Consider the following 21,366-nt stretch of genomic DNA (forward strand, 5'->3'; position numbering starts at 1 on the left):
TGCTTGTCTTGTGGTTTTTTTCCTGGATCCCACAACACCGTATCCAGCACACAGCAGGAAGAACGCAAAGTTGTTCCACGAATCTTGCTATTTTTTCATTGTACTGTATCAGAAGGTGGATGGATCAGTCAGTCACATGGACCTGGTGTTCCCCATATGCCAGTTGTACCAAGTGTGTTTCTAAGTATTATGAGGTTTTCATTGGAATAGGTTTTCATTCAATATATACTGTAAATATGACATTTCGATGATACGCGAAATTAACTGTAATGTGCATGCGGAAAAACGTTTTTCACATCTGTTTTATATTTGTATTCTACAAATATGGCTTTACTTCAGCGTTACGTTCCAGAAGCTTTGGTAAAGATGGTGAGACGTTTTAATTCACACAGGCCGTCGGATTCCGTCGTAAACCGAGAATCGTTAAATTCATACGTGCACGCGTATACGAGCATGCGCATCCTGCAGTCTGGCAAACAATCGTCAATCGAGCAGTCTGAAACACGCGTGTTTACATTTATTACATAAAAGTTGTGCAGTTATTTTTCATGTCTATACATAGCATCCCATCTGACCCACACGGACTCGTGTCTTTCCATTTATAATCCCAGTGTAGTTCTATCTGACCCTAAATATGTGCGCACGTGTCCGCGTTCTCCCCCTTCAACTCGCGAGCCCTGTTTTTCCACTCAGCCAGAAAGAGAACTCAGCAGAGGCCCACAACGGGCAGCTCCCGTGCGTAGCGGTCTGTTCCCTTTCTTCGTCAGTGGCATTGTTGGCAGTGCTAAAAAACAGAGCATCCAATTCGTGACACGCTCAGGGTTCAACCACTCACTCTTTAAAACAAAAACCAGGCACACGTTTTTCGACACCGGGTAGTTCAAACAGCATGTTTGCTCTACATTTGGCGGGGTGAGGGTCTTTGGACCCTTTCCCTGCACGTGCAATGAAAAAACTGGCATTAACAAAAACAAACCGTGGAAAGTAAAATACACAATGCTCCACGGGCACATTTCAGTGTACTTGTTTGGGTTTCTGTATCAGATCAAATGCCACGCTTAATTAACACTGTCGTCAACCATATTGTGTTATATCTGCCTTAGAATTTTCACTGCTTCTGCCATCATTTAAAATATTGTTATACAGTACAGTACTCCACAGGTGTCAAAGTCGTGACCCTGGGGCCAAATCTGGCCCATCACATTTTATTCGCACCGCGAAAGCAAATCAAACTTGTGAAATTCCATGATGCTTGCCAAAGTCTGAACCAAAATTTCAAATTGTCCAATGTAAACCACAATGAGTCATTACTTTTTACTTCAAGTTTGAAAAGTGGGTATTTATTAAATTGGTGTGTGTTCTATGTGTAATTTGTGGAAGGGATTAAACATTCCAATGACCCCCCAAATTCATAACGGCCCACGAGAGGGGAAAAAAAATGAGTTTGACACCCCTGCTGTACTCTAAATCAGTGATACCCCAGTTTACGAGCTTACTTGTTTCCCAGAAAGTGTGTGTAAATCGAAAAAAAATATATATTTCCCATAAGCATTAAAAATGAGAAGAATCGGTTCCCAGGTCCCCATAAAACATAATTTTCTAATAAATAAGCCTTAAAACTACAAAAAATATACCTTATTTTATGTATAATAAATGTGCTTTGAATTGTAATTAAAGAAATAACGTGTACTGTAATATAAAGTCATTTTATTTAACTGATGTTCGTTGATGAAGTTGACGTGCTTTCTCGGGGATAATACCTTCACTCACAATGTCCCCTGCTAGCTGCTTTCCGTTAATCCAAATCAACAGAAGTTTTTCAACCTCTTCTATTTCCTGATACCATTGCTTAGACAACGGCCTTTGCCACATGTAGCAATGATCAATTTAGTGTACTGGTACTGGGACGCTAAGTCACACAAACGCACACCTCGTTCGTATTTTTCGCCGATCTCCTTCTTCTGCTCGACCGAAATTTTCTTTTGTGTCCTCTTCGGCTTAACACTAGCTTGTGGTGTTTTTTTTTAGTTCTATAATAGCAAATGTACTCCACTTGATAGCAAACCATGTCTGCACTCAAAGGGAGTGTGGAAGACTAGTCTGCCAGCCACCGTGGCCCTGTGTTGTTTGGTTCGTCCGCTGAAAACTAGTTCGTATGCCAAGATTATATTCTCGCGAATTTAATGTTTGTACGGCAAAAAGTTTGTGATGTAAAGCTGAGTTATATAATATTTGTAGACACCAAAAGTGTCTACAAAGTAATAGTGGTCATTTGCAGAAATAGCAACTCAACAGTTCCCCCAAAATTCCAAAACAATATGCATTGTACAGTAATTGCATATGGAGCTCCAGGATGAAGGATAAATAGATGACAAAATGAAAAAAAAAACACTCCCTCTGTCCCCGCTCCAAAGGGTAAACATGTGCTTCAATGTGTGCACACAAACCCAGTCCAAGCGCCCACTTGGCATTGTTCCACATTGCCATCATCAGTTTCTGAATTAAACAGGAAGCAGGCAGGTTGCAGAGGTCAGAGAATCACATCGAGCTCAGACATTTTGAAATCTCACAGCGGTACGAGTTTCCCAATTGTACATATGTAAGCACAACCTGTCTGTTAAATATTAAATCAGTGTTGGCTATTTGTCTTACATGTCTGCAAAAACAAACAACAGGAACAGGTGAACCCTCGCATTCAGTTGCATTGTTCTTCCGTACTTTTAGACAAAGTTGAAACCATTATTTGCTATTTTTATTCGCATTAAAACGTCAGTCAATGGAATGACTCACTTTTACAGAGCGGATTCATCATTATGCGTCAGTTAGAAAAATGTCATTTGTATTAAAAAATAAATAAATAAAAATAACCGACGACAACAGAACAACCACCCTGTGTCTGTCAGTGAGTCATTTATCACACCCACCTCAAGAGGAAGTGGGGAGGCAACGTGATGATGTAAGACTCTGCTAGTGTGTGGGCTGTCAACAAGCGAGCACCCATCCTCCACCAATTCAGAGCCAGTCCATCATTTTGCATTCTCATGTGGTTGAGAAAATGGACACTTATGTGGGTACAAGGCCTCTAATGGAGCACATAAAGAACAAAGTATTTCCCATCTTGGCACTGAGCAGTCAGCCTCTCCCGACGAACTGCAAATACTGAGGATGCTCACAGAGTGCAAGCAAATTGAGATATGTACACGACTAAAACCCTCCGGCAAATTAAACACTTGCATAAATACTAAACACAATGCATTGCAATGCGGAATGAAGGCAACATTGAATCAATATCACAATGAAATCCTTTTTATGCCCTCATCAGCATCACTTGTGCTCCATCCTGTCTTAATCGTTAATTTTCAAATTTTAGAAACCATCTGTTTTCAGTACCATGAAATCAAGCATTTCTTTCTTTGATAGGGGCCAAATCAGTGGATAGTTATCGTCCATTAGTTGAATGTTAACATGATGGACCACAGCATCATTCAACTGCCTCAAGCATTCACACTAAATTTCCTCACCTATCTTTGCTTAGTATCGACAGTCCGGGATATAATAGTTTGAAGTCTCCAGCCACTGCAATTGCTAGAGAAGATCTCAAGTGCACACCTTGCTCACTTAGATGTCTCCACACATCCTTTAAAGTCAACTGGAGGACTGAAGGATCACAGAGATATCGCAAACGGTCACACGTTTTGGAAAGGTGGAGAAGGAAGGTGGCTCTCGTTAGCAAGCCGCAAAGGGTGTTGTGAAAACGGGGCTCTGTGAGCAGTGTCAGCATTTCACCTAGAAAGACAACATTGCAATTCAGAGTTAATTACAAACAACATTACTAAAACAACACTGGATTTTGACATGGCAACCAACCAACTAACAACTGTTTAATTTACTGCAATACTAATATATAGTAATCCCCCGTTTATCGGGTTAATTGGGGACCCCCGCGATAGTTGAAAATCCGCCAACTGGGGACGCACCCCCATCCAACTCCCAGAGGAATTTGTGTTTTTATATATTTTTAAATTATTTTTTTTTCAATTATAGAAGTACAAACAACAACTTAAATACTACTTTGCTGTTTTTTTCCAAGACGTGCTGCTTTTGTCATACAAACTCCCTCCCTCCCCCACCCCCTAGTATAGTACGTTTGCATCAAGCTACCTGGCTGGAGGCTTTTGCACAATGTGAGGTTGTCGAGCAGCGGAGACGCGTTCTCTTCCACCCATGTGCTGAGGCGCTGAGCCATGGCTGACGATTCAGAGTACTTTTCAGCCATAAGCAGCAAGTAAGGCAACACAAATTCAGACATCACTGAAGGCTCAGCAAACACGTTAGCGTCATCTTGCTCATACAGGCTTCTACACCTGAGGAAGACAAATAATGTTGAGCAACTTCCTGTCAAGTGTATACTGATATCAAATCAGCGAAGTGACCCACCCGCTGTCAGCAATTTCACTTAGTACAGATCTCAGATCACAGTGGGGCACATGACACAGAAGCACTTCCAGTGTACTCGGTATGTCCCAGCACTCCTCCAACAACAATTCCAGAAGCAGTGGTACAACCAGATTGACCTGTATGAGGTAGAGGCTCCTCTGGGCTCCTCTTCTGGCGTGATGAAGCTTGGAGATGAAGCGGGCGGCTTTCATCCTCACTTTTTGGCTTTGATCCTGCAGCAAGTACAGGCCTGTGCTCAACAATCTGCAAGAGAAGTAATTAGCATTTGCTTCAAAGCAGCTTTTTCGTATTTGTGAAAGACTGTGTGGACATTTTCGAACAGTACTTGAGCAAGAGTGTTGGAGGAATGAGACCATGACTCGTTAGAGGGAGTCCAGCCACGCACAACGCTTCGGCGCAAGATATCCTCAGAACTTCAGCGGCATCGGGAGAGCGATGAGTCTCCATTACACCACACCAGCGTTGGATTAAATACTCCTGAGAACTTTTTTTTGTAAAATGGGATAATGAAGTGAGAGCTAAGGAAGAAGAGAATGAAAGGTGTAAAAACTGGATTCTCACCACTGGGATAGCAGGAGGCTTGCACAATGCAGAGCTTGGGTCAAGAAGTCCGACCCGCCTTTCTGATCCTCAAGATCGCTCAACAACAAATCCAGACACTCCAGAAGAACAGAGTCCTCAAGTGGGACTTGCGGAGGAGAAGCATCCTCGGTGGCCATCACTCCTACGAAGGCTGCAATGTAGGCCCTGCGGTACTCCGCAATAGGGCTCAACAGTGCCTCCCTTAGACCGGACTGCAAATAAAGAGCACCCAAATAAACTAACATTCATCTTGTCATATATGCTTTATGCTTGAATGGTACAAAAATAAGCAGTACTTTGTGTGTACGCCTTTTGTTATGTGTTATATACAGTATATTCAGAGCTTTTCCAGGCTTGGAGGATAGGCGGGGGACATTGAGCCACAGGTGTATTTGGGTATTTTTTTATAGGTATTCTATATTTAGGTCTAAATAAAGCAAATGATACAGTCAATTATCTTCCTCTTTTCCTTTCGGCGTTTCCCTTCAAGGGGTCGCCACAGTGAATCAGTTTCCTCCATCTTCAGAGGTTTGATTGGCATGTTTGTTTTGGCCAAGCTTTTACGTCGGATGCCCTTCCTGACATAACCCTCTGTATTTATCCGGGCTTGGGACCAGCACAAGAAGACACTGGCTTATGTCTCCTTGTGGCTACAGAACAAGCAACTCTATGAACTTAATAAAGATGGTCAGTAAAAGACTCCCAAACACAAAATGGTCATTGGCACAGCAACATTCAAAGATGTATATCTTGAGTCACATACATATCTTTAATTGCCCAACATAGATATTCCTTGTTAATATCAATTTTAGAAATGCCATTTTCGCAACACGAAGCTTCCCTGCTTGTCATTGTCACAAATGCCACATACTAGTTGGATGTACTGACCGAATTGATGTGAGCTATAGAGTCAATTATGAAACCGTTTATTTGAAGTAGAATATATGTTGATGTTTTTTAATAAAATTGAAGGAAAACCTAACTTTCAAATTGCATTTTAATGAATGCAGGACTAACAATGTGCTCTTCGTGACACATTATGCGGTAGGACAGAAGAAGAGTTTTCAGCCTGTGACTCACCCAGAGAACACTCCGGATCAATTCGTTGAAGTGGGTGTTCAATGAAGCATGATTCTCTGCCACCCATGCGATCAATGTCAGCCTCAAATCACAGCTCCCAGTTCGAAAAGTTTCCAAAAGGTCAGGTGCCCACTTGGGATCGGTAGAGAGGAACTGGATGACTCGTTGGTGAAATGAAAACAAGCCAACCTGAAGTGAAGGAAACAGCCGCCAGTGTAAATAGATAATGTTTAGGTTATAAACATTCTGAACATTTTTTGTTGTTGTGCGTAATGGGGTCTTTTTCGACCCAGTTCTTTTATTTCCCCACTATTCTTTGTGGAAAATGTGGTTTAAAAAATACAATAAACAGTTCCCTCTCAAAGCGTTTTAACTCATTCACTGTCATTCCTGAATTTATTCGGGAATATGACATGGAGCGCCATTCCCAAATTTATTTGGGTTTTGGTTTTCTTGCAAGGGCTGCCGATAAAGCGCTGGTCAGATCTCTGGCAATGTTTTTCCCTCCCACGAGGGGGAAGCATTTGTCTTTTGTATAGCCGCCCCCACTTACACCTCATATTACACCAGATTCATATAACTTAAGAATTTACTTTTTTTTTCTGATGAAAGAAGAGAGTCTAAGGTTTCTTACGCTGCATTGAATGTTTATGTAGTCCTAAAAATCAATATTCTGTGGTTCCCCTGAACCACAGAATATGAAACCAAAAACCCTGGCACTGGAGTGGACAATTTTTTGCACATCGTCTGGCAATGAATGAGTCAACAGCATGAATCATGTATGTCACACAGGAAGCATTTACAGTTTTTTTTCTTAAACTTGTTTAGTTTCCAATGTGTAGAATCTTTATTTATATTCTATTTGATTATCTTACTAAAAAACTGGTTGATTGATTTCTTGCAAACAACATTTTCCATCCTGAATGACAACTCGATTTTGGTCTTTTCTATAGCACCAAGCTAGCAATAAACCCCAAACATGTGACATCATCATCCATATTGTGTTGAAAAACACATCACTTCATTATCACACACCTGAAGCCCCTTCTTGGGTGTATGAAGCTCACGTATGAGAACATCAAAGAGCGTTGAGAGAAAAGTCTTGCAGCAAAATCTTCTGAGTGACTCCACAACGGTAACATATACTGCTCTCACCAGCGGGCAGCGCTGAATATCTGAGGCAAGCCACACCGATGCCTCCACAGCGCTTACCGCTGCATTAAGCTCTGCTGCAGGCACACTAAAGAAAAGACGACCCAGCAATTCAAAGCCTGAAAGGTCCGGTCAATGAATCAATACAAATTTAACGACTCACCAGTCTTTGCCGAGAGTTCTGTCCAGCAGAGCTTTAATGTGCAACAGTTGCCCGTGAAGCCAGTTGTGACAGCAACGTTGCGGCGTGCGGGGCAACCGGGCCGTCAGATTGATGAGGATATGCACATACTCTGAAGGGGGAGTCATGGCGACCAGTGCCTTGGAGGCCATCGCTCTCACACTGTAAATAGGACTGGCAGAGAGCTGGAGTAAAGGAGGCAAGAAGTCCGCCAAGGTTCTAAACAGATATAAAGAGAGAAAACACTAAGTCGTGTCATAAAATAATATTTAAGATTTGTGTTGACCAAATAAGTGGAAGCTTAACTCATTCATTACAAGACGTGCAAAAATGTGTCAATTCCAGTGTTTTTTGTTATTGTCACTCGAATTCCAGGACCCACAGAAGATTGAGTTTTAGGACTACACAAACATTCAATGCAGTGTAGGAAACCTTAGTCTCTCTTCTTTCATTAAAAAAAGAATTAATTAATTATGGGTCTGGAGTTATATGAGCGTGAAATGAGGGCGGCTGTCCAAAATACAATGCACACGTATTGGTTTATGTAGCGCTTTAACAACAACTGAAGCTGGAAAAAAATCGCTAACATGGAAAAATAGAAATTCTGCCCCCTTGTGGAAGGGCAAAAACTATTGTAAAAGGATGAAAGTAATGAAAAAAACAAAACTTGAACAAATTCGGAAATGGCGCTCTACGCCATATTTTCAATTCCTGAATAAATTTGTAAATAGCAGTGAATGAGTTAAGGAACAGTAGTAAAAACGTTTGGCAAAGAAAAGATAAAAAAAAAACTTGTGAAGCCACATTTGATATGATATTGAAATTGCATTTGCATTGGTGTATAACTGAGAGGCTGTCTTATTGAAGTTATACACTACAGCTCATATTTTGGATTTTGCCAATATAATTTTTTTTGCCAATGTGCTGCATGTGTATGTGATTGTTTTCAACTGTATTTTTTCCCCAAATCTGGGCATCTTTCAGGAGTGGATGTGAATTGCATGTACATCTGACCCGTATGAAATGCTAAGTATGCCAGTATGAAGTGTCAACCACACGTCCGATGTTTACACCAACAAAAGCCAAATACTGTATGTGCACAGCGCGGGCGGTGAATATTGCTTGTGAGAATACTGAGAATCATTCGTAAATCGGCTGCCGTCACGGTACATCATTTTATATTTTACTTTAATTTGATCCACATGAAATAATTGGGGTCATAGTAGTGATTCATCCTCAGGGAGTTTTCATTAGCTACGTGGGACAATAGTGTCATGTAATCTTTGGTCGATGTTGGCTAATGTCATACTTACTCTGTTGAGTCCTGGACGCCAGGCTGGAGTTGGGATAACAGTGTAAGAATCGGGAAGAGCGATGGATGAAGGCGGAGCCTTGCCTCCTCATGTGGGCACTGAAGGTCAAAAGCTGCCTCTCGGAGCTGCTCAAGGAGGAAGAGTTGGAGCGTGGAGTAGTGGTGGAAGAAGGCGTGGGGGGACATGCCACATTTAGTTCCACCCTCACTGCTGGGCCTCTGACCCAGCATCCGTGAGCAAAGAGAACCTGGTGAACACATCTCGCATGAGGCCTCCAGTCACGCACCATCAAGGGGAAAGTAGTGTGCATGTATCCTACTGTAAAGCTGCAAAGCTGCATTCCTCATGGCCCAGCAGGGAGAACTAAGTAGAGTGAGAGCTAAAATTGCTATACTGGGAGCAAACTGAAGAATGGCGACACCCAGACTTGATCCTCGTACCAGAGCCTGGAGCGTGTGAACAGCACAGACCTGTGATGAACAAACAAATGGAGTGTTACACACATCTGAACCCATTCAGTCAGACTTGTCTTTTAAATTAAAAAAACAGCATTGTTGCACTTTTCCCAATGCACCTGTGGTAGGTCCAGTGTCTGGTCCCAGTTCTCAGGAAGTGGGATTTGAGCCGTGTCCACTAAGGTTTGCATACTATGAGACAAGAGTGGCCGTGCCGTACTGGGCTCCTCTGCAGACACCACACAAAGGATGAGCATAGGTAATCCTGCAGCCCGGCGGGTTACAGAGGTACAACTGGGAGACTGCACAACTTGTAACGCCTGAGGACAGTACGGCAAACGTGAGGGAAAGAAAGGGGGAGACAGAGAGATAGCGATAGAGAGAGGGAAACACATCCCATGTGTAAGCTACCATCTTCGATATTCAGACAGAAACGTGAGAGTGTAAAAACAATTCACTTGTTGGAGCATCTGAGATGGGATATCCCTGAGCTGACGTTCACGGCTTCTGTGAAGAGCCGAACAGTATCGGGTGAAGCCGACAGAACAACCCTCTACTGCCCCCTAGTGAAGAAAGAAAAGACTTACTGAAATGCACATGCATATGGATGGATGGACAGATACATGGACAGATGAAAAAACATTTCACAGTCCAACGTAAATTTCTTATAATAATAATAATAATAATAATAATAATAATAATAATAATAATAATAATAATAATAATAATAATAATTATTATTATTATTATTATAAATTCATTTATAATCACCTTTCATTGCAAAGATGACTACTTCTGTTTGTACATAAAGATTTTTTATTGACACTGCGGAAAAGAACACGCAGAGCGCGAGGAGGTCTCGAGAGACATTTGAACATACCCAGTGACGGCATTTGAGGAGAATAAGTTTAAAAATAGCTGATGCTGTTTCAAGTTGTTGCTTTGTGAGAAAGCACGTGTCAGGCTTGAATTCAGAGAGAATTTTCTCCACAAGTGATCCTAAAAGGATTCCTGTTTCCTAATAAAAACATAAATAAAGACATGAGTAATTAAAAGAAGTGCAGTATTAAAATGCTAAATTATCACAAGGTTGTGTTGGTAACCTTCAGTGACACCCAGCAGCAGGTGAGAACAAGGCTGTGTTCTTCAGACAACAAAACACACTCCTCACCACCATCTACGAGATTTTCTTCGGATGTGTGGGCTATCAGAGAGCTGATGGCATTCCCCATATCACAGAAAGAAGGGGGAGCATCTAAGAGGGAAAGCATTTCAGATTGTGCAATTCGCCATATCCTTTCAGTGAAAACTCAAGCGTGCTTTTTTTTTTTAATTGAAGATTACCACTTTCATTTTCCTGCTGTCCGTGCAACATGCCAAGCAGAAGCAGCGAAATGTTCTTCAGCAGGTTTAGCAGATCAGTGATCAGTGTAGAACCAAGGGAATCAGAGATGAGACATCTGTCCTCCAACAAACATTTCTGTAGGGCGATCAGAACTCCTGAAATCAAAGCCATGATGATTTGAAAAACTCAACAAAAAAAAGAATGAAATTGTGTCCAACGTTTATATTTAGACTAACCGTGCATAGGCTTGGTTCTGGCGGACAGCATGACATCTGCTTTGGCTGTGAGGTAGTGATCCTTCAGCTCACTCACAAGAAATCGAGCAAACCTAAAGCCCTTTATGTTATGTACGCTGCTGGCACCAGCAGCGTTTATTTCGCATTCAGGAAGGCCCGGAAATCTACAAAACAAAACAGCTGATTATTACCAACTCAGTATCTTCGGTACTTTACACAAGAAAAAGCATATCTGGTATGTACACTCATGGGGTACATTTGGTAAAACTGCACCAACTTATCCCATGCAAAACAAGTGATTTATTAATTATTTTTCAAAGAGGTATTAATTTAACATGTTGGATTGGATTTACCTTTATTAGTCTTCCAGTGGAGAAATTTACATTTCACAGCAGCAAAGTTATGAAAGGAAGAGGAAAGTAAAGAAAGAAGTCGAAAAACAAAATACAGTACAGGAGTTATGACGGTGGTTCTAGCAGCTCTGTGCAACTCTACTGCAATGCACTAAGAATTGTATTTAATCTTATTATGACGTCCAGTCAGATTTATTAACATAATAGTAGTCATCCCCTGATCTAACCCAAGACAAGGTAATGGGAAAAAATGACATACAGGGGTACTATGAAATGTTAACTAGAACAGTGTAAAAGTTCATTTTATAGTACGATGTATCACAAAGTGACACATTTGGCTAAATTTAGTCACCGTAATTGGTTATATGGCAGGGTAACTTTGTACAAATGATTGGATTGGATTTCATTAGCCTCACAGTGGATAAATATACATTCCAAAGCAGCAGAGTGATCAAAGTAAGAGGAAAGGAAGTCCTCGATGTAAGAGGAGAGCGTCAAAGGATCTTTTTCAGCAGTGGATCAAGGACGATGCAGCATAGTTCGACACAGCGAGAATTTTGGTACATATGCTGAGTCGGATTGTTATTATACGGACCGGGATTAAATAATAATCTGTTTGGTGGTATGATTTACTTGTGATGGAGAACCTTCATCATCAGCGCCCCCATCTGAGCCTGCTGGACCCGAGGGCTGCACAGAAGCCGCTTGGTACGTACGAGCAGAGCCGCAGCGACATCAGCAGGCAAAACAGAAGGAAAAAATCTCACCAATAATCCTGCGGAAAGTTCTCGAATCTGAAAAAAGGAAACATTTATTGATTTCTCTTTAACTGATAAACAGAATGACAACCAACGAGGCCTGGGCAGCTGTACTTCATTCGTGGAATCTTCCAAGCAACTGATGAGGACCAGCAATTTTTCTCTGGAGAAGAAGTCCCACTGTCCTCTTGATGTGGCACAGGTCAAAAGAGATGCCATGTCCACTGAAGAAAACAAATCAAGAAAAAGGGATAAAAACATGGAGAGTATACCAATATGCCAAAATCTAATTTTAAACAGCTAAGTATTCATCCACCATTCATGCAGGTGTCCTGGAGCCTATCCCAGCATTCTTCAGGTAGGAGGCGAAGTATACCCTGAACTAGTTGACAGTCAATGGAGGGGCACACATTGACAAACAATCATCTGTGCTCACACTCACTCACACCTTGGGACAATTTTGAGTGTTCAATAAGCCTGCCATGCATGTTTTGGAATGTGGGGGGAAAACGGAGTCCCAGGAGAAAATACACATAGGCTCAGGGAGAACATGCAAAATCCATTACAATTATTCTTGCTTTTGTTGTGTGCAGTTTCTTTGATCTCTAGCTAAGGATTGAATAAGGGCGCAGTCAAGTGGCTGAAAAGTGTTATGACTATGTATATTTATTTGCAACCTACCAGGGCTGTGACATACTCATCTTTATTTCAAAATCATGCCCTGTTTTCAAAAATAAGGATGGACATTAAAATCTTTTTAAAATCTGGTTACCATATTTCCCGCTGTATAAGGCGGACCGGAGTATAAGGCGCACCCCCAATGAATGGTGTATTTTCAAACTTTTTCCATACACATGTATAAGACGCACCGGACTATAAGGGGTGGAGTCTGTGGCTGTTGAAATTAGTTGAGGCTCAATATTACTTCACATATAAGGCACACCTGCGTATAAGGCACAGGGTCATCTTTTGAAGAAAATGAAAGCTTTTCGGGGCGCCTTATAATAATACATTTAATTTCTAAGCGCCTTTCAAAACTCTCAAGGACACTTTACAGTCATGGGATTTTTTTTTGTGCGGGTGAGCAGCGGCAGCCATTATACACCGGCAAATACGGTAATTGAAAGTGTAGTCAACACATGAATGGTTAATCAAAAATAACTAATTGGCAGCCTTGATTGATTTACACGGAATACCACACGCAACGCCTGTATTCACTCATTTCTGCAGTGGAGAGGAAAACAGGTGATAAATTCACAGATAAATCCAAGTATGCCTGACCTCAGCCCTTGTGGGGTGAGGGAGGGAGCGAGGTAGCGAGAGAAGAGGGAGAGGATTGATCGGCATGGATACCTTATTGATCCCATGAGGGAAATGATATTTATGAAAATTGATACATCAAAGATCTCATACTGACCGGGTGGCTGTCCTTTTCTCTTGTCAGGGCTCCAAGTGTCAGTGCATGTCTCCAGCAGTGCAGACAGTAACAGTAAGACAGTTTTCTTCCTCTGGTAACTGTGATTTGGTGTCAAGTTGCAGCATACCAGTTGGCTCAACCAGTCCACAAAACCTATGACAAATATAAACACATTTCATTTTTAAAAACTTTAAAAATTTATATCATATTTTAAAGTACTGAGATTTTGTAATTAGGCAAACCCGTGGCAATACAATGTTATATTTACATTAAAATTTTTGAATACTGTGGTACATTCACTCATTTCACTGCCAGACGATGTGCAAAAATGTGTCCACTCCAGTGCGGGGTTTTTGTCATTTTCACTCGAATTGCAGGACCCACCGAATACTGAGTTTTAGAACTACGTAAACATTCACTGGAGCGTAGGAAACCGGAGACTCTCTTCTTTCATCAGAAAAGAAGTTAATTCTTAAATTATATGGCTCTGGAGTTATAGGAGCTTGAAATGAGGGCAGCTGTCCAAAATACAGGGTGACCCAAAAAGATGTGTACCCATGAAAATTCCAATTGCGATTTTGATTAAAAAGCTATTTATTTCAAATTACAATAACTCATTAAGCACACCGGCTTCACAGTGCAGAGGTCGCCGGTTCGCGTCCCGGTCCGGCCTCCCTGTGTGGAGTTTGCATGTTCTCCCCGGACCCGCGTGGGTTTTCTACGGGTCCTCCGGTTTCCTCCCACACTCCAAAAACATGCATGGCAGGTAGATTGACCACTCCAAATTGTCCCTAGGTGTGAGTGTGAGAATGACTGTTGTATGTCTTTGTGTGCCCTGCGATTGGCTGGCAACCAATTCAGGGTGTCCCCCGCCTCGTGCCCGAAGACAGCTGAGATAGGCTCCAGCAACCCCCGCGACCCTAATGAGGAATAAGCGGTACGGAAAATGAGATGAGATGAGATAACTCATTATTCAGTTTATGGAAGACCATTCACCAGAGTTTCAGCTATTTCTGTCAATTTTTAGTCAATATATGGCTTTCCCAAGGTGTGTTCCAAATGTCCAATATTTCGTTGCCATTAAACCTGTACTCGTCTGACAAAGTTGTCGATCACTTTTACACATTCCTCTTTCGGGAGAAAACATTGCTGCAGTGAGGGACTCAGTAGGAGTGCATCTTTTTGGGTCACCTTCCTGAAAGAGTAGTGTGTAAAAGTGATTGACAACTTTGTCAGACGAGTACAGGTTTGATGGCAACGAAATGGTGGACATTTGGAACACATTTTGGGAAAGCCATACATTGACGAAAAATTGACAGAAATAGCTGAAACTCTGGTGAATGGTCTTCCATAAACCGAATAATGAGTAGTTGTAATTTGAAATAAATAGCTTTTTAATCAAAGCCACAATTGAAATGTTCATGGGTACGCATCTTTTTGGGTCACCCTGTACAATGCAATGCATACATATTGGTTTATATAGCGCTTTAACAACAGCTGAAGTTGGAAGAAACCGCTAACATGAAAAAAAGAGAAATTCCGCCCCTTGTGGAAAATAAGAAACATTGCCAGAGGCCACGGCCAGCGCTTTATTGGCACTCAAGCATGAAAAAACAAAACCCAAATTCGGGAATGGTGCTCCAACAAGATTAAGAACGTCATATTTTCAATTCCCAAATAAATTCGTGAATGGCAGTGAATGAGTTAAATATTTCAGATTCTCATGGTATCGTGAATGCTTGGTTTGATGTTTGATATTTGTGATTTAATGACAGTCAATTTTTGACTCATGATATTATCTTCACAATAGTTTTGGCTGGATTTTTCTGAAGTGTTATCAAAGTGTAATATCAAACCTGAGAAAAATTCAAAAGATGAAAATGTTTCAACATTGTTAATCTTCATTAAAAAAAGTCTTGAGACAACTAGGTATAGATTTCTGGCCTGCAAAGCATCATCTTACAAACAACAAACATCTCACCTATGCCCAAAGCTAGTATTTCCTGTGAGCTTTCCATCTGGCTGCCACACTTCCCTTTTCCCTTTTGTTGTTTGATGTGCGCCAAGCAGCCGTCTCTGATTCGAACCAAAAATCTCCTCACCGCTGCTTGAAAATGTTGTCGGAAAAGTGAGGACTCAGAATTTAAGTTCTGAGGAATGAAAGTTCTCATTATTGACAGTTCTTCTGCAGTTGGGATCTCTTTGGTCTTGAGGCTGCAACAGAGTAAATTGAGTGCAGCAAGTCGAATTTTGTCATCAGCAGAGCCCAGGGCAAGTTGGAGGATTTTCAGGGATGAGCTCCCCTGCAGAACCCAAGGAGAACTCCCAGTCACAGCCCGGTAGCTACTCATGATGAATGCCCAGGCACAGAGGTGGCCTGGTGAAAATGGGTCCAGCGAGGCCAGAAGAGGTTCCACTGCAGAAGGGAAGACTTGAAAGGTGCAGGGAAGTAAGTGCGTTGAGCTGTTGTTTTGAAGAATAACTACATCTGAGGTCAGGGCTTCAAGAAGGACGGCAAGCCACCGTTGAGCCCATTTATTGCCCAAATCTGACTCCGATAGTGACTCAAGAGTGTCACCAGAAAGCTCTTTCCTCTGCTGCTGGATCAGACACTTATAAAGTTCCGACCCACATGGAGACAGGTGATCATTTGACATGCACTTCAGGAGGTGATTTGGTATTTCAACATAGTGATCCAGCACCTGCTTGATAAAAGGGTTGTGGATTAAAGGACAGTGCAATGTTTCCAATGCAAAAGCATTCAAGCTCACCGTGTCAGTCCCCAAATACGGAAGCAGAGCGCAGAGGCGATGGTACTTGGCTTTGGATTCCCATGGGAGTTGGATAATTCGATGCAGCAAAGCCAAATAAAGAGGCTTCTTCATCTCACCAAACTGCTCACAGTCCATGTTGTAGAGGTCTACCAACATGCTAAAGGTAACACGGGCACGGTCAGACACTCCTTCCACCTATCAAGGCACATGTACAAAAGGGTCTATAAGAAGAAAAATATATATTACACTCCTTAACTGATTTACTGTCATCCACAATTTTATTCGGGAATTGACAATATGACGTAGAGCGCCTATCCCCGAATTTGTTCGGGTTTTGTTTTTTTCTTGTTTGAGTGCTGATAAAGCACTGGCCATGGCCTCTGGAAATGTTTTTTCTTTCTTTCCACAAGGGGGCAGCATTTCCCCTTTTTCCATGTTAGCGCTTTATTTCAGCTTCAGCTGTTAAAGCACTATATAAAATATGTACTCTATGTCTTTCATTGTCAACATGTGTATGTGTTTCATTTTCAACAGCAACCCTCATTTCAAGCTCATGTAACTCCAGACCAGTGGTTCTTAATCTTGTTGGAGGCACCGAACCCCAACAGTTTCATGCGCTCATTCATTGAACCCTTCTTCCAATGACTGTGCCTACTAACTGCAGTCTAGACTAAGGGGTGGACTCACTGAACCCCTAGGGTTCGATCGAACCCAGGTTAAGAACCATTGCTCCAGACCCATATACTTTAGGAATGAACTCTTTTTTTTGCTGATAAAAGAAGAGAGTCTAAGGAGTGGACACATTTTTGCACATGTCTGGCAGTGAATGAGTTAATGTGTATACATAGACACAGTGCTTCATCAGTGAGCAGTTGGACTAAACTTGGATTAAAAAAAAATCAGGTCGGAGTTGGTGTAAAACGTTATGACAACTACTTCTTAATATCATCATGAGATAATTTTGATCATAGTGTATATACAGTATCTACATACAGTATGTGTTGTAGTTCAGTTCTACATGACTAAATTTTAAATACAGTTATAAAAAACAAATACTTCCATGCTAGTGTAAATCAAAATTGAGTACAATATAGTTGTTGGGCCTCATTAGATTTTGCAGGAGTACCTGATGTTGTGACCCAGTGAGTACATGTGTGAATTAGTGTCTATTTTAAGACACACTGAGATTGACTATCAGGCCTGGCTACAAATGTACTCATTTCACCCACGGTGCATTTCTTGCGGGATTTTAGCTCTCAATATATATATATATATATATATATATATATAGTAAAGTCTCGTTATATCGATATTCAAGGGAGTCCGAAAAAATATCGATATAACCGGGACTATCGATATATCCGACCCTGTTTGCATGTAATTTTCTCCGTGCGTGCATAGAAATAGTATCGATATAACCGGGACTATCGATATATCCGATATCGATATAACGAGACTTTACTGTATTAGTGAAGGAAAGAAATAAAAAAATAATGATTATACACATTCAAAAAATAATTCACATTGTCACTAAAATTCAATACATAATGCACACCTCAAATCATAAAACAATCCCAATAAAGTAATTGAACTCACTGGACTTTCAGCATTGGTCCAAATAATAGAAACGAGCTTTTGCTGAAGGTTGCTGTCATCGGGCAGAAAACGGCCACCTTTCATCTTCCAGATATCAGGCAGACATTCTTTGACCTTCTTCAACCACAGTGTGAACACTGCCAACAGATGTCATATTTCATCAGGTGATATTTGCATAGAAGCATGTGAATAAAATGTCTTGCTCACCCTCAAAGGCAAGGTAGTGATAGTTCAGCTTCTCTTCACATAAATCATAAAGTAGAGGAAACAACGCATCCAGCAATAAGCTGCCCTGCAAAGATAATGAAGCATCATTAGGGAAATAAATTCAACATGTTTCTATGGTGAGGTGAATAATGCTGGCCTTCATATTTACCCCTGTGATTTTGCCACAGGAACTGAGCAATATGTGAGGTTGACAGCATGTGAGGAGGCCCCTGCTGACTGCCAACTGACCCATTGCGCCTACTGATGAGGGGCAACACTGCACCTGAAGGGCGCCCACGGTAAGCAACCATGGGTCTTGAGAAAGAAAACATTGTCGGAAGCTGCTAAGCAGCTGCATCGAGGTGTAGAATTTCAAACTGAGATTTATGCAAGATACAAGAAATAGGAGTTCATTTTATAGCCCCTCTTCATCAATATACAGCTAGTCCAAACGGTATATGGCAGGCCAGCAGGGATACTGTACCTAAATGAGAGCTCTGGAGAAGACCCCAGGCAGCTGCTGCACCTGCACTGCTCTCTGATGCCGTGTTGATGAGCATAGCCATGGCAGTGCCGGCCAAAAGACGGGTGTCTCTGTTGCAGCTCTGCGGGACGCAATTGACAAGGAGGGAAGAAAAAGAACCAGCGCAGCGCAGCACAGGGCACCAATTAAATTCTTCATTCGTTTTTACTCGCATAATGAGATCCAAAACAAGCGCTGCATTAAATTTTTACGGGCCCTCCTAGAGATATTCATTGATCAAAACATTTGTTACCAGGGTAAACATTTGTCATGGTGTATAATTGGACTGCATCCTACTGAGTAACGTTGCTAACATAACGCCGCCTTGATGTAGCTAAATAACAAGAATGCTATGCCACAGCAAGTAAAACATCATAAATAACACACTTTGACAAAACTGATGATGGGTTAAGCAAGAAGAAAACACCATTGTAGTGAGTGTATTCATGCTTTAAATAATCGACAAGAAATGTAAATAATAACAAACCTGTCCAAATATTATTTCTGCGAGAACCTGCAAGATTTTCTTCATGGCTGGGTTTGTTTCCTTTTTTCCCCATACTGCAAAAGACACCTCTCTAGACAAAAGCTGAAATATCTGGAGACAAACCTGTGAAAATCACATATTGGAGACAAGATGATGCGCTATAATGGAGGCCATGGGTTCTGTGCATATCCGAATGTATACAAACCTTGACAGCCATGTAACATAGCTGCCCATCTCGCAGAGGCTCTTGTTGCACTATTAAAGGAAAGAACTCCGCCAATTTTTCCAGAAAGGAAGGACAGAGCTCCCGCCACACATCACGACCCACAGAGCTCACCTCCAGGAACATACAAGCTAAAAGTGTAAATAAAAGATAACATTGAAACAACTTCTTCAATCAAAAGTTATTCAAGAATGTTATCATTCATTCCGTCTCAACTAAGGTACTGTTAACAATGTTTAGTTTTATGTTCAGTGACTACATCAACAAAAGCCCTCAGTATGATGTAACTTCAGTGATCATAAACAGTGATGGTCAGGAACAAAAATGAATATTTCATTGATGTGCACAGGTAGCTCCAGTTTCCATGGATAACCCCTACATATGAAAGAAATGCATGTAGTCATTACTTTGTCAAAATGGGTTTTTTTCAACATATAGTTCAACCATTTCTGCATGTAGCTTGAACTTTTTTTCAATATAAAGTGATATTAACCAGAGATGAGGCCTAAACGAAAATAAATGTTTCATGTTGTCCGGTCAAAGAATAATGTGCAGTACTTATCAAATATTGTGCCCACCCCCCAAAAAAACTATAACGTATAATGTAGTATTCAAACATTTATTTCAGTCTGATCAAAATGTATTTTCCATGTGTACGACACACCACTTACTCCTGCACTTAAAATGTCGGTCAAATAGTGAACACAAACCTCTCTGAAGGTGTTCATCAGAGAATATCTGGGAAAATAAAACAGGCGGCGTTAGCCGGTGCAGCTTTGGGAAATCTCAGCAAAGTTTGAACAGAAAATGTTCGTCTGTACCTGCTCTGTGTGAACTATAGTACTCAAACAGGCGTGGATCTCTCCAAACACCAACTGATGATCCACCACTGCCAGATACTGCAACATCTGTAGAGAAGCAGGAAACATTAAGGAGATTACATTTCTAAATCAACAGCAAGCAGACTGCATACTGCGAGAGTCGACCTGGTCCACTTTTCTACCGGCTGTGGATATGTGCACCATCTGAAGCTGCAAGCAGACTAGAAGTCTGACGAAAACCTCAAGCTGATCACGCGTCAGGACATGGAGCTTCACAGTCTTTAACAGTTGGACAGCCGCGTCCAAAATGCGCTCCTTGGTCCTTTTAACGTCACACCTACTCATATTGGGTATATAGGAGTACAATTAATACCACCCCAAGGATGTGAATGTTTATTGACAAAAAACAACAAACCTGGAGCACTCCGAAAGTTTATCAAAAAGGAGCTTGAGCGTTTGGTCCTCGGCGATGACACAGTTTTGGAGACTTGTCAGAATGTCATCAAAAGACATCATTTCAACTGTCACATTTGTAGCACATGTAGGATATTGACAAACGTGAGGCTGCCTTCGGCACACTACGTCGACTACGGGCCAGAAAGCTTATTCTGGTTTAATAGTAACTTACTGCCACCTGGTGGACGGAGTGTGCAAGTTAATTTCCGAGAGAAAACCCCGAACTGGGTAGAATGGTCGATACATGTAGTGTATTAACCACTTTGATTTTTGATGTTGTTTGGATTCATATTTGGAAGCGTTAACGTTAATAATGCAACTCGCGATGTGTAATATAAAACATGAAACCTGTGTTTCATGTTTTATACTTGAATTAATTGAATACACTACAACAGTGTGCAGTTTATTTATCAAATTCCACATTACAAATGAAAGAGTAAAAATATGCAACTGAAACGATAAAATATTTTCTTATGAAGTTCCTTTGAAATTAACAGTCTCAATCAAAACTGAAAATTATATTTTTTGTGCAGAATGTTTTTATTTTGCATTTCACCTCATTATTCTGTGAGGGTGCACCAAATAATGTAGCTATAGTGAATGTGGAAAGAATCCCTTGGTTACATCAACAAGCCGGGTTTGTACTGACGATAATCATTGTTCCTTTTAATTTTCTATGCGCCGGAGCATTTACACAAACGCCCTCATCAGTTGAAACGCGGTAAGCAGCATCGGACATGCACACGGTGGCCAAACGAGTATCACACCTGTCTAATACCTGAGATGATAAGAAGTTACATCATTTTGGTAAAAAAAAAATCAAACCGCATACTGGTTGGTCTATATTGCTTTATCTTACTGCTTTATGTCACAAAGAGGGGAAGTGCTGAAGAATGAATGACACTCTGTGTCTTTGTGTTGTCATCTTATTTGTTATTTCGGTTTTTTT

At 41.2% G+C, this 21,366-nt stretch overlaps 1 protein-coding gene across 3 annotated transcripts; it reads right to left on the reverse strand.

The window, feature by feature from the left end:
- Positions 1-118: 118 nt before the first annotated feature.
- Positions 119-20,526, reverse strand: LOC148899276 (tRNA (32-2'-O)-methyltransferase regulator THADA). Of its 3 annotated transcripts, XM_088994389.1 has the most exons (31): positions 20,377-20,526; positions 20,127-20,298; positions 19,962-20,048; positions 19,851-19,878; positions 19,123-19,271; positions 18,918-19,040; positions 18,392-18,512; positions 18,077-18,222; positions 17,908-17,992; positions 17,701-17,837; positions 16,102-16,299; positions 15,312-16,032; positions 13,331-13,483; positions 12,028-12,137; positions 11,789-11,949; positions 10,803-10,966; positions 10,566-10,721; positions 10,325-10,476; positions 10,102-10,239; positions 9,680-9,784; positions 9,341-9,541; positions 9,086-9,236; positions 8,767-9,013; positions 7,436-7,672; positions 7,156-7,360; positions 6,121-6,309; positions 5,020-5,252; positions 4,784-4,942; positions 4,438-4,701; positions 4,162-4,364; positions 119-3,786 (listed from the first exon to the last, which is right to left on the reverse strand). In XM_088994389.1, exons 1-31 carry the CDS (start codon positions 20,475-20,477, stop codon positions 3,518-3,520), a joined length of 5,565 nt encoding a protein of 1,854 aa, XP_088850515.1. In that variant the 5' UTR covers positions 20,478-20,526; the 3' UTR covers positions 119-3,517. The 3 variants fall into 3 exon arrangements, with proteins under 3 accessions (XP_088850515.1, XP_088850514.1, XP_088850516.1); XM_088994388.1 differs by having other exon boundaries at positions 15,312-16,299; XM_088994390.1 differs by lacking the exons at positions 18,918-19,040; positions 19,123-19,271; positions 19,851-19,878; ... (1 more) ...; positions 20,127-20,298; positions 20,377-20,526 and having other exon boundaries at positions 120-3,786; positions 15,312-16,299; positions 18,077-18,190; positions 18,392-18,509.
- Positions 20,527-21,366: the final 840 nt, after the last annotated feature.

Source organism: Hippocampus bargibanti, linkage group LG04 (genome assembly GCF_051943395.1).
Source record: "Hippocampus bargibanti isolate YZ-2025 linkage group LG04, ASM5194339v1, whole genome shotgun sequence".
NCBI lineage: Eukaryota > Metazoa > Chordata > Actinopteri > Syngnathiformes > Syngnathidae > Hippocampus > Hippocampus bargibanti.

Excerpts from the sequence above, each read along its gene's own strand:
- LOC148899276 (XM_088994388.1), bottom strand. The coding sequence starts at position 20,477 with ATGATGTCTTTTGATGACATTCTGACAAGTCTCCAAAACTGTGTCATC. Across the intron at positions 17,993-18,076 it reads CCTGTGGCAAAATCACAGGG|GGCAGCTTATTGCTGGATGC; the intron begins GTAAATATGAAG and ends TTATCTTTGCAG. Across the intron at positions 4,702-4,783 it reads CCTCCAACACTCTTGCTCAA|ATTGTTGAGCACAGGCCTGT; the intron begins GTACTGTTCGAA and ends CTTCTCTTGCAG.